Source organism: Ceratotherium simum, chromosome 16 (genome assembly GCF_057802395.1).
Source record: "Ceratotherium simum simum isolate JZ-2026a chromosome 16, ASM5780239v1, whole genome shotgun sequence".
NCBI lineage: Eukaryota > Metazoa > Chordata > Mammalia > Perissodactyla > Rhinocerotidae > Ceratotherium > Ceratotherium simum.
This window is the reverse complement of record NC_141915.1, coordinates 38008354-38020676: the sequence shown is the minus strand read 5'-3', so window position 1 is coordinate 38020676 and position 12323 is coordinate 38008354. Positions and strand designations below refer to the sequence as shown.

General features: G+C 53.3%; 1 protein-coding gene across 1 annotated transcript; it reads left to right on the top strand.

Moving 5' to 3' along the window:
- The first annotated feature begins 2627 nt into the window (after positions 1–2627).
- On the top strand, positions 2628–11858 carry CDK5RAP3 (CDK5 regulatory subunit associated protein 3). The gene is made up of 14 exons (XM_004434616.3): positions 2628–2736; positions 2947–2992; positions 4810–4941; positions 5248–5348; positions 5684–5732; positions 6408–6586; positions 6780–6916; positions 7131–7275; positions 7656–7766; positions 8153–8231; positions 8863–8951; positions 10663–10868; positions 11253–11424; positions 11529–11858. The coding sequence occupies exons 1-14, from the start codon at positions 2731–2733 to the stop codon at positions 11592–11594; spliced, it is 1518 nt and encodes a 505-aa protein (XP_004434673.1). The 5' UTR covers positions 2628–2730; the 3' UTR covers positions 11595–11858.
- Positions 11859–12323: the final 465 nt, after the last annotated feature.

Below are 12323 nucleotides of genomic sequence, written 5' to 3'. Positions count from 1 at the left end.
TTCCCTGGATGCCAGACCACTTATGTGCTCATCTGCCCACAGGTCCAGGGTTCTCTGTAGCTTTGGAAAAGGACAAACAGTGCAGAACGCTGCCCAAAGCCCCCACTCCTCTGCTCTTGGGGACAGCCACCCTGAGGCCAGCAGCTAGGCAGAACTGTTTTCAAACATCCTTCTGTTCCCCATGAGTCACCAAGAAGCTGCGGGTGGGGCGAAGCGCTGGTGGTCTCTGCCTCCACCAGCTCACCAGGGCTGGGCCTTCCAGCCTCACCCGGCCCTGCTCTGCCCCGCCAGTTGGTTCAAGGAGGAGAGATGCACCTGGAGGCGGGCAGGGTCATGCTTCCTGGGATCCCCCAGGGAGCCAAGAGCACGTAGTTGGAGCCCAACAAGTGTTTGTTTAATCATGGGGGAGCCCCAGCAATTCCTACAGCCTGAGTCAGGACTCTGAGATGGCAGCCAAATTCTCATGAGAGAGCCCTGAAGAGGCCCTTGGTTCTGTCCTCTGAGCCACTTTCAGGGAAGTATTTCAACCCATTCTACAATAATAATGATTAATGTTTCACACACATACAGTTTACAAAGCATGAGAAAATACGGTCTTGCATCATGTAACCATGGGGATATGTTCTAAGAAATGTGTTGTTTGGTGATTTCATCGTTGTGCAAACATCAGAATGTACTTACACAACCTAGATGGTATGGCCTACTACACACCGAGGTTATATGGTACTAATCTTATGGGGCCACTGTCGTATATGTGGGTCATTGTTCCCGAAACGTCATTATGTGGCACGAGACTGTATGTTAAAGCACGTCGTAAACTGTAAGGAGTTATATATATCTAGTATGTTTATTTATTTAAGCCTATAAACAGAAATACACAGAGAAAGGATAGGTGCTATCTCCATATTGAGGAAACTATGGCTGGAAGAGAGGTTACAGAAACGGACCAAGATCTCATCGGGCAGGAATCTAGGTCTTCTCATTGCAGTATCACACCACCCAGTTCAATAAAAGATTTACTGAGCCCCAAGTGCTTGCGCGGTCATGCTGGGAGGTAGGGGGTCATTTAGAAAGAACTAGGTAGAGCCTTCTGGAGGAGCTAACAACCTGGAAGGGGAGGGGTGCAAAATGGCACACCCAGCCCTGTGAGATCCCTGGGGTTTTGTCCTCAGCCCACCCTCTCTCCTCCCTCTACTCACTTCTTTCCCAGTCTCATGCCCTCTCTCAGCTTCAGCCACCACCTGGACCACAGATCAGTCAGCCTGTGGCTCTCCGAAGCTGTCTCCCCAGCCTCATGGCTCCCCTGACCTCCAGAGCTGTAGACCCAAGCGCCTCCTGCACATTTTCCTCATGGGAGTCTCCCGGCACCACCAACCCCCCAAGTTCAAAGCTGAGATCCCCTCCTCCCCAACACCTGCTCAGCATCCTGCATCCCTGTCTCAGGTGGTGGCACGCCCATCCAACTACCTAGGTGTCATCTTTGCTGTCTCTCTCCCCCATCTGCACAGCCAATCCATTGCCAAGTCCTGTCCATTTTCCCACACATCTCTCAAATCCAGCCCTTTCCCTCCTCCTCACGACCCTGTCCCAGGTCAGGCCCTAACTGCTATATAGTAACCTTCTGACAGTCTCCCTGTCTCCAGTCTTATCTCCCAGGAATCCATCCTTGCAGCCAATCTGTTCAGGTCCCTCCCTGCCTCAAACCCTTCGAACCCTCCAGGGGTTCCTCTCTGTCTGCAGGGTTGAAGTCCAAGTTCCTTAATGAGGCTCCTTATGACCAGACACTTCCATCTTTAGTCTCTTCTCTGGCCACTCCCTGCCTCAAATCTTCTACTGCACAGTGGCTGCCTGCCTGCAGGGCCGGCTTCATGACTGTGAGACCTATGCAGTGCACTCTTGAAATTCTTCTGATTTTTTTAACAAGGGCCCTGCATTTTTATTTTGCACTGGACCCCATCAACTATGTTGCCTGTCCTGCCTGCCTGCTGTTCCCTTCACTCCTCTTGTGGTTTGTGGCCTCCAAAGCTTTGTCTGTGCAGTGTCCTCCACCCAGAACACCCCTCCCCACATCACCCCTCTTTCTGCAGCTCTTCCTTTAAGACTCAACATAGGTGTTATCTTCCGGATGCCTCCCTTGGCCCTCCTCCCTCCCCTTCCCTGCCCCAATCACCCAACACGTAGCAGGTGCTCAACACATGTCTATTAGATAAACTGAATGGGAAGGCAAAGTGTGACAAGTGCCACAAGAGACCTACAAACTACGATAAAGCGAGGTAAGGCTGCAAGGAAGCATTTCTAAACGCCACCAGGTTGCCCAGGTCGGCGCTAGGACCCTGCCTGCAGACGCGTTGATCGGTGCGCAGAGGGCTCCGCGCCAACCTGGCCGGAAGCTGCCGGGACCGGCTCTCGGGCGCCGCCTACCGCGATCGCACCGCCGCTGCAGCCTTTTCCTGGCGCCCCCGCCCCTCTCCGGCCCTGAGCCCGCCTCGCGTCTCCCATTGGCTGTCTCCTGTTCTCCCGCCCCTCCCGGGCTCAGCCATTCGGAGCCCCGGGGTGGGTGGGGCTTGCTGCCCGGGGCGGAGCGCGCGCCCGGATTGGCTCTGCGGAAGGCGGCGACGTGGCCGGAGGAGGCCCGTTTGTGCCTGAACTGAGGCTCAGCCTCAGCGGCGCTGGGTTGGTGGCAGGCGGAGCGGCTGTCGGTCGCTGGCCGGAAACGGAAGTGGGGGAAAGATGCAGGTGGGGGACAGGAGCATGGGGAATGGGGGGCTAGCCCGGGACCCCTGGACCTGGTTCAGCCCGTCCGTCCCCGACCTGCTTCTACCGGCTCCCCTCCCGGGCGCGGGGTTCTGGCCCCTCAGGATGGCGGTTGGGGCCGTGAAGTGAGCGCGCGAGAGGCATGTCCCCTCCCCTTGCTCACGCCCCGGTCCCCGCTGTGTTTCCCGCCAGGACCATCAGCACGTGCCCATCGACATCCAGACCAGCAAGCTGCTCGGTAGGAGGGGGCTCCCCCGCGGGGGGAGAGGCCCGGCTCTTTGTCCCCTGTCGCCAACAGCTGGGAGTCCCCACGCCCCAAGGCCCCTGTTGAGGCGCTGACCACTTGCCGTGTTCTGGCCCCCCCATCTGTGGCTGCACCTGCCTCACCAAGAGGAGCGGGAAGGACCTATACACTCTGTATAGGTCTCTACTTGACCTGCATATTCTACTTTAACGTTTACAACATGTGTTGTCAGATCATGTCATTCAGGCAGAGAGAGAGTGATGGCCTACGTTAAATGGCAGTTAATTGACAGATCTGAAATCGGAACTTAAGTCTGTCAGGCTCCAATGTCTGTGATTTTGTATTATGCCAGAAAAGACTTTCCCTCGTTTCTTTTTAAAAGCTTCCATCCCCCCTTGATTTTAGGAGGAAGAGGGACAATAAAGACCTTTTAGTGGCCAGGCCATCTCCCTGCTGTATCTGATCTACCTACCTCCTCCCCAGTTCAGAGCCAGGGAGGAACCTCTTGGTTCTGACCCCTCCAGGGCAAGTGCACAGCTCCTGGATTTTTCAGCGTTCTTGGATCAATTGATTTGATGCCAATTTTGTTGTTGAGATGGTGGGTGACTGTTTGACTACCTGAGCCTTTTGCTTTAAGTTCTATGACATCTACAGAATTTTTCTTTCTGAGAACTTTAGAGGAATATAGCAGAGGGAGTATAACTGATAACTCGTGTGGGACCCCACTGTTGGACCAGGTGGCAGATTTATTAGCAAGGGCAGAGTTCTGGATTCACCACTGTGGGCCATTTAGTCAGTCCTGTGCAGTGGCCACTCAGCGGAGCTTCTTGAGCTTCTTTTCAGATTTTCCCAGCTCTTCAGCACATGTGCACTCTTGGTGTATGAGCTTGTCATTGATCATGAAAAGGTCCAATAAAACAGGAACCATTCTTTGGAGGTTTGCTCTATACCAGATGCTCTTGTAGGCACTTAACATTGTAAAAATGAAGATCACTAAGATTTGAGTCTTTGCTGTGTGCCAGGCACAGTGCTCATTGTTTTACCTGCATTCTCCCTTATATTCAGTATCTTATTATCCCCATTTTACATGTGGGGAAACTGCGGCACAGAGTGGTTGAGAGACTTGCTCAAGAAAGTTGATAATTAGAAGCAAGGACCATGTAACCACAAAGCCTAGCTCTTAGCTCTCTCCTACCGAGGAAACGTGCATGGCTCTCATCCACCTATACCCACTAAAAACACAAATCTGGGCCCTGACTCCGGGAGGTCAGTCACATTGGTATTCATGCGTGCAGGGTGGTACCTCACCGGTAAGAACAGACCAGTGTTATCTCGTCCTTAGGGCGCTGTAGGTATTAGGGGCTTTGCAGTTTTCATTCATCCGGTACTTGGCATAACACTCTTGTATTTTCCATTGTCATGGTTAATCCCAGCCCTGAGGAAGTGGAAGTTGAACAGCATCCTTTGTCAGTAAGAAAGATATAATTACCCATGGAAGCAAAAATATTATGGAGAATTTAGAGTGGTCAAAAGTGGCACTTTGATGTCAGGAGCAATTTAAAGTTTTTCTTTATCCCTGTGTCAAGGCAATTGCTCTATTAAAGTCACACACAGATGAAGTCAGGCTGGCAGAGTCTGTTTTCCCCAAGCATCCCTTTGGGCCTATCTTTATTCCCACCTTCCCATGACCCCCACATCTTAACCAGTATGACTACAACTCTTAGTGAGTGTCTTAGCGTATTTCACTTGAATTAGTGAAGGATTTTTGGCCATGTGAATAGGAACGCTTGATTTTGGTGTTTCGCACGTAGACTGGCTGGTGGACAGAAGGCACTGCAACCTGAAATGGCAGAGTCTGGTGCTGACGATCCGAGAGAAGATCAATGCTGCCATCCAGGACATGCCAGAGAGCGAAGAGATCGCCCAGCTGCTCTCTGGATCCTGTGAGTGCTTTGGGGCTACGTTACCAGAGCCCTCTCTTTCCTGGAGCAGTATATATCAGCTGAGCTGCTCCCCTGTTGTTTAGCCATACGGCTGGTCCCTAGAGAAGGAGAGATTTTTGTTTGAGGTATAGATTGCTGGTTCCTTCCAACACACACTGATGAAGGGGAGAGCTGTGCGTGCTCTCTTTAATCCAATCCAGTAATCCAAAATTACTGACATATCCACGAGTCAGCCATGTGCAGTGACCAGAGTAGGGGGGGAAGATACTGGAATTCTCAAAGTCTTTGCTCTGACTTGCTTTCCAGACATTCACTACTTCCACTGCCTAAGAATCGTGGACCTTCTCAAAGGTACTGAAGCCTCCACAAAAAATATTTTTGGCCGATACTCTTCACAGCGAATGAAGGCAAGTGTGGGCGAGGGTGGTAATGGGTCAGAGGCTCTCCGGTCTCTCTGAGGATCTGGTGGAGACGCCTGCATAGAACATGTCCTGAACTTTCACTCTGGTCCGTAGTTTATGCCGAAAGTAGATCCTACCCCTGGGTTTTTGTTTTCAGGAGATTGCTTGTTGGCGCCACACTCTTAAAATAAAATGGATGGTCCAGCCAGTGTTAGGAAGGAGGACAAAGAGTTTGTGTCTGATGAGGATAGACCGGGAGAGCTTCTGCTCTTCAGGGATGGAGCTGGGATGTGGCTGCTGAGTGCTGTTCTGGCTCACTTCCTGTTTCTGTTCTTACTTAGGATTGGCAGGAGATCGTAGCCCTGTATGAGAAAGACAACACCTACTTAGGTAAAGTGGCCCGGGCTGGGAGTGCTGGCGTCCGTGGGGAAGCCCACACCCAGAGTTCTGAGACACTAGGCTTCTAGAGAGCACAGTCCGTGTGTGGGAAGAGGCTGGGCTGTAGATGTTTGCCAGGTGGGAAAATAAATTCCATGAAGAGTGTTGGGAGGAGAGAACCATCCAGGTAGTGGGCATTTTCTGGGCCTGACCCAGCAGGTGTGTGTGGGTTCTCCACCAATGACCTCTTGGTAAGGTGGAGTAAGGGGCCCCTACCCACTCTGCACCCCCATTCTATAAGAGGCAGAAGAGGCCTGGAGGCCATATTGGATGCCCGAGAAAGTAACTAAAGGGCTGATTGTAGTTTGGGTGTGTTTTCTAATAAAATAGATAATAATAATAGCTAATATTTACTGAGCACCTACAAAATGCAAGGAATTGTCCTTGTGTTTTATATGGATTCTCTCTCTTAATCCTCACAATAAATATGATTGGCCCTGTTTTACAGATGAGGATTGGATTAAAGAGGTTAAATGACTGTCTTAGGTTTCACCTCTAGGAAGAGGAGGAGCTGGGAGGTCAACCCCATGCCCTTCACCACGAGGCTAGGGTATATTTGTGCGTGTCCTGGGGCTCGCTTGCCTTATGGTGTGGGTGTCTGGGGTGAATTTCCTGGGCCCTTCTCAGTGGAACTCTCTAGCCTCCTGGTTCGGAACGTCAACTATGAGATCCCCTCGCTGAAGAAGCAGATCGCCAAGTGCCAGCAGCTGCAGCAAGAATACAGCCGCAAGGAGGAGGAGGGCCAGGCGGGAGCCGCCGAGATGCGGGAGCAGTTCTACCACTCGTGCAAGCAGTATGGCATCACGGTGAGCGAGAGGAGTCTTGTCGCAGGGGAGGGCACCTGGGGCCTCTGTCTGGCTCTCTGGGCCCAACCCCTTTGCTTCTGGGAAAGGCTTCTTTCTCAGCCTGGTTGTGGCCTTCTTGGGCCAGTTTCTCACCTATCTCCAGACTCCGCTTCCCACCACGTCGGTCTTAGCCCACCTCTTCCATCCTCTCTAGGGAGACAATGTCCGAAGAGAACTGCTGGCCCTGGTGAAGGACCTGCCAAGTCAGCTGACCGAGACTGGGGCGGCGGCTCAGACCCTGGGGGAAGCCATTGACCTGTACCAGGCCTGTGTGGGGTTTGTGTGTGAAAGGTAAAGAGGACCTCAGTGTCTCCCTAGCAGAGGGCGGTTTACACGTTTCCCTGGCTGTTCTCTCCACTTGTATTTTTCCCGGATGACATTTGAGTTTTATTTTATGCACTTGAACCTGTGGGAACCTTGCCCGTTGGACCTTATGGCCCAGGCCGGAGCCTAGTGTGGCTTCACGACTGGGCAGCACGAGGCTCCGGTGCGTGCTCTGTTGCAGCCCCGCCGAGCAGGTGTTGCCCATGTTGCGGTACGTGCAGAAGCGGGGAAACTGCACAGTGTACGAGTGGAGGACGGGGACGGAGCCCTCGGTGGTGGAGCGGCCGCACCTCGAGGAGCCTCCTGAGCAGGTGGAAGAAGACGCGGTAAGACAGGCCAAGCGGGAGCTGCTTCCTCCCCCCAACAGCCCAAACCCCTGCAGCCTGAATTCAGAGTCCCAGAGCGAGAAAGGCGGATTCGTGTGAGACAGATTCTAGGTGGAAGGGCCCAGAAGGCCCTACTCCTTTACTTTTCTGGTCTTCATGAGACCAGAGTGGAGATGAGTGATGAAGAGGCTCAGCAGGCTGGCTGGCTTTGAACGAGGAGCCCTTCGCCCCGCGAGCTCTCTGGAGAGCTCCTTCGGGGAGCTCGGAGGGGCCACTGCATTTGAACAGGCTCCCAGCACCAAAGCCGCCGAGGCCAATGGGAAGGCAAGCCCCTTTTTTTCCTCACCTTCTGTGAGCTAACACTTTCGTTCCCCTTCTAGATCGACTGGGGTGACTTTGGGGTGGAGGTGGCTTCTGAAGGGACTGACGCCGGCGTCTCTGCCCAGGCTGCGGGAATTGACTGGGGCATCTCCCTGGAGTCGGACACACAGGTTAGGACGCCCTCTCGGTCCATCCCTCTGAGGACTTCCTGTGGTTGCTGCTTCTGCAATAAGAAAAGTGCCATCTGTGTCTTTAAAGGCAGTGCTCCAAGTTCACAGCTCTCAGCCCAGGTGTAGTCCAGAGAGGCAGAGTTGCCAGAGACATGTCCAAGTTTGACCTCTCTCCTCCTGGTGTTTGGGGCAAGGTGTGAGAGTAGAGGCAGGTGGTAATTCTGCATAGCAGGGGTGAGGGTGACAACACACATGAGCCCACACTGCCATCTTTGCCACTTACATCCACGCAGCCATTGAACTTATCGCGGGCTTGGGTTTATTCTGCCTCCCTTTGCTGGGGAAAATTCTGCCAACTCTGCTCAGGTTCTTTGCTCTCCACCCAGGAAGCTGGGGGTGATGGGATAGACTGGGGAGACGATGCAGCCGCTTTGCAGATCACAGTGCTAGAAGCTGGAACCCAGGGTAAGTGACCGTCCCCTGCAGCCCTGGCAGCAGCAGGGTGCTCAAAGGCTCCCGTGTCTCTAGAAACAAAGAAAAAATGCACTGCCAAGATTGGGCTTCTCACACAGTCAACTGTTTTCTCAAAATCTTGATGAGGATGTGAGTGCAGGGGGACAGAGAGAGTTCTTAAAATTAAATCTAGAAACTCTCAACTTTCTGGATACCAAATGTAGGTCAGTTATTCTGGTGAGGGGTGAGGGGCTGTGAGGTGTTGGTTCCAGGCGGGGGATAGGCTCTGAAGTCTGACGGCCCCCGCTCCGCACCTGCGGAGAGGCTGTAGCCACGATCTGCACCACTAGAGGGCAGTGCAGGATGAAACTTCACCTGCAGCCGCCCACCAGAGCAGAGGGCTGGCCTTTCCATTCTTCTAAACCCAGCTCTGTGGTCGTCCTGGACAGACTAGGGATTGGCAGTGCTGCCTGATTAGGGTTGAGTCATATGGGAAAGGGTAACCCTTCCCCTTAGATTGGGACAGGAAGTGGCTTCAGTTTACTACATCTGTGTCCATATTAACCCACCAGGGCTTCTCAAACTTGAGGGTCTTCTCCGGTCCTCAGCTCCTTTATCACTTCTCTGTCTCCCTTCCTGGCAGCTCCAGAAGGTGTTGCTAGGGGCCCAGATGCCTTGACGCTTCTTGAATACCCTGAGACCCGGAATCAGTTCATCGACGAGCTCATGGAGGTACTTTAGTCCTCTGGAGAGGCAGGGGGTGGCCTGGCACCAGCACAGGCAGCATCACTCCAGACGCCTGACCTGCCCCTTCCTGTTGTGTGAAGGGTGCTGAGCACTTTCCTCGTTCTGGAGCAGGGGCTCACATGTTAGGATGCCCCCCATTCATTCAACAAGTATTTATCATGCGCCTCCTAAGCCCCTACGCTGTTGAGGCACCAGAGATTGAGCAGGATTGAACGAGACAGTCCAAGTCCTTGACCTCATGGGGCCTATATTCTCATGGGGAAAGCAGACAAGAAACAAAAGAAATAAGTAAAATATACAGTATGTTAGGCATTAACATAAGTGCCACAGAGAAAAAGAAAGCCAGGGAGGGAGATGGGGATTGCTGGGAAGGGCTGAGGTTTTATATCGGGTGGTCAGGGAAGGCCTCCTTGAGAAGGTGACTAGTAGGTCAAGACCTGAAGGAGATACAGAGAGAGCCATGCCAACGTCCAGCAGAGGAGCTTTCCAGGCAGAGGAAGCAGCCCAGAGGTGGGAGTGTCCCTGCATGTTGGAGGAACAACAAGGAGGCCTGTGCAGCTGAGCCAGGGAGCTGGGGGAGTAGAAGAGCTCAGAGAGGTGAAGAGTCTGAACTTTGGCTTTTACTCAGTGAACTGGGGAGCTGTTGGAGGTTGTAGGCTGGTCTGGACTGATAGGATCTCATTTCTGTTTCAGTACCTTCCCTGTGGCTAAGGTATCGAGCAGCCCAGAGGAAGGAGCCAGTGTTCCTGGACCTTCTGTGTGGGACTGGGAAGCTGGGGGCCATCCATGTTAATCTCTGGGTCTGTTCCCTTCTCAGTGGCCTGCTGGTTGGGGAGGGTCCCATGGAAGTGCTCAGTCCTCGCCAGTTCTGTCCTCACCAGTTTTATCCTCCTTCTGCCCAGAGGTCCCTCCTAGCCTCCAGGGGAGAGGAGGACAAAAGGGATCAAGTTTCTACAGTGGTGATCTGTGGTGGAATAAGAGTGACAAGATATGCAGCTGGTTCTCAGATTCCTCCTAGCCATTTCTTTTTTTTTTTTTGTGAGAAAGATCAGCCCTGAGCTAACATCCATGCTAATCCTCCTCTTTTTGCTGAGGAAGACCGGCTCTGAGCTAACATCTATTGCCAATCCTCCTCTCCCCCCCCCCAAAGCCCCAGTAGATAGTTGTATGTCATAGTTGCACATCCTTCTAGTTACTACATGCGGGACGCAGCCTCAGCATGGCCGGAGAAGCAGTGCGTCGGTGCGCGCCCGGGATCCGAACCCAGGCCGCCAGTAGCGGAGTGCGCGCACACGCACTTAACCGCTAAGCCACGGGGCCGGCCCCCTAGCCATTTCTTAATCCAAGGCTTCTCAAACCTGAATTCCTTTCACCTGAATCTCCTTCCTCCCAAGGAGAGAAAATCCCTTCACTGGGGCAGAGAGAACCCTCTGTGTTCTTAGTTATCTGCAGGAAGGAGGGGAGTCCAGGGCTGCATAAGGCCTGAGATAGCAGTGGGGGACTGAAGAGGGACAGTGGAGGCTGCCCCAAGCTCACGTTACAGTTGGTGAGATTCTAGCACTAAAAGTGTTCAAAGGAAATAACCCCTCCTCATCCGGAGTCGAACCCTCACATCTCATTCTTCAATTGGAGCACTCTGGGGGCTTAGCCTCTGAGTTCTTTTCTCGGTTTGAACCAAATCCTCTTCTGTCCTCAGCTCGAGATCTTCTTGTCCCAGAGAGCAGTGGAGATGAGTGAGGAGGCTGACATCCTGTCCGTGAGCCAGTTCCAGCTGGCTCCAGCCATCCTGCAGGGCCAGACCAAAGCAAAGATGGTTAGCATGGTGTCGGCGCTGCAGGATCTGATTGGCCAGCTCACCAGTCTTCGAATGCAACACCTGTTTATGATCCTGGCCTCCCCAAGGTCTGGCTTCCCCTTGATGTTGGGCTGTTTGGGGGCATGGTGCAGGGCTCCACCATCTTGGGCAGCCCCGACTCCCTTATTCCTCCTCTTCTCCCACGACCCCTTAGACCCCATCCCTGCCTCCCATAAGTGCACTATCCCAACTGGGGACAGGGGCTCTCTTTGGGGCAAGATGGAGTGGTTTGATGTTTGCAGGCAGAATCTGCTTCCCAGGTAGGACAGGGGAACTGGGAGTGGTATTCCTTACAAAAAAGAGTTGAAGGATGTGGAAGCTGAGAGGCCAGTTAGGGCTTTGGTGTCCTGAGCCTTAGCTTTCCCAGGAGCTGAATGGGGATGCTCGGGTTGCACAGCTACACCAACCTCTCACCTGAGTGCCCTGCACAGGTATGTGGACCGAGTGACTGAGTTCCTCCAGCAAAAGCTGAAGCAGTCGCAGCTGCTGGCCTTGAAGAAAGAACTGATGGTGCAGAAGCAGCAGGAAGCGCTTCAGGAGCAGGCAGCTCTGGAGCCCAAGCTGGACCTGCTGCTGGAAAAGACCAAGGAGCTGCAGAAGCTGGTAAGACAGGAAAGGCAAACCTGCCCAGTGGGAGGACCCCGCTTCTGCAGAACGAGGCCCTTTGCTTCTCTGCTTCCTGCCCACCTGATATCGCTGTCTTTCAGATTGAGGCTGACATTTCCAAGAGGTACAACGGGCGCCCCGTGAACCTGATGGGGACCTCTCTGTGACACCCTCCACCTTCTTCCTGCCTGTCTTCTCAGTCTTCAAGATGGAGGTGGGACAGCCAGGGCTGATGCTGCGGGGCCCTTCCCGGCAAGAGACCAGGCCGACTGGAGGACAGAGCCATCACCCAGATGGTGGCCTTGGCACTCACTGTACTCTCTGCAGGAAGCTGTCTTGATTGGCCCTGTGGCCCATGAGCCTTGAAACCACAGCTTCTGCTCCTTCTTGTAATCTAGTTGGACTTAATAAAAGAAGAGACTCTTGCTTCACCCCTGACAGTTACTGCTTCTCTGGGCCTGGATGAGGCCGTGCACCCGTTTGCATGGGTTCTTGATCCCAGTGGGCTCCTGGGCCATTGGCTGTTCCTGTGGAGCCCCAGGTTAGGGACTTTGCCTCTTTGCTTCTGGTGACAGGGAGGGCCTCAGATTAGTGTCTATAACTGGTTCAGCAAGGGGCTCTGGGGTAGCTGAGTCAGGTGGGCCCCTTTCTCTCCATAGCCAGGCCCGGACTGCCCCGCTGAGGCCAGAAGCCCAAGGGGAGCAGTCCAGTGGCAGCCTTATTGGGGCCAGCAAAGCTGTATTTTCTTTTTATTTTATTTATTTATTTTTTTTGTGAGGAAGATTGGCCCTGAGCTAACATCTGCCAATCCTCCTCTTTTTGCTGAGGAAGACTGGCCCTGGGCTAACATCCATGCCCATCTTCCTCCACTTTACATGGGACGCCACCACAGCATG

Excerpts from the sequence above, each read along its gene's own strand:
- CDK5RAP3 (XM_004434616.3), top strand. Across the intron at positions 6,917-7,130 it reads GTGGGGTTTGTGTGTGAAAG|CCCCGCCGAGCAGGTGTTGC; the intron begins GTAAAGAGGACC and ends GCTCTGTTGCAG. Across the intron at positions 10,869-11,252 it reads ATGATCCTGGCCTCCCCAAG|GTATGTGGACCGAGTGACTG; the intron begins GTCTGGCTTCCC and ends TGCCCTGCACAG.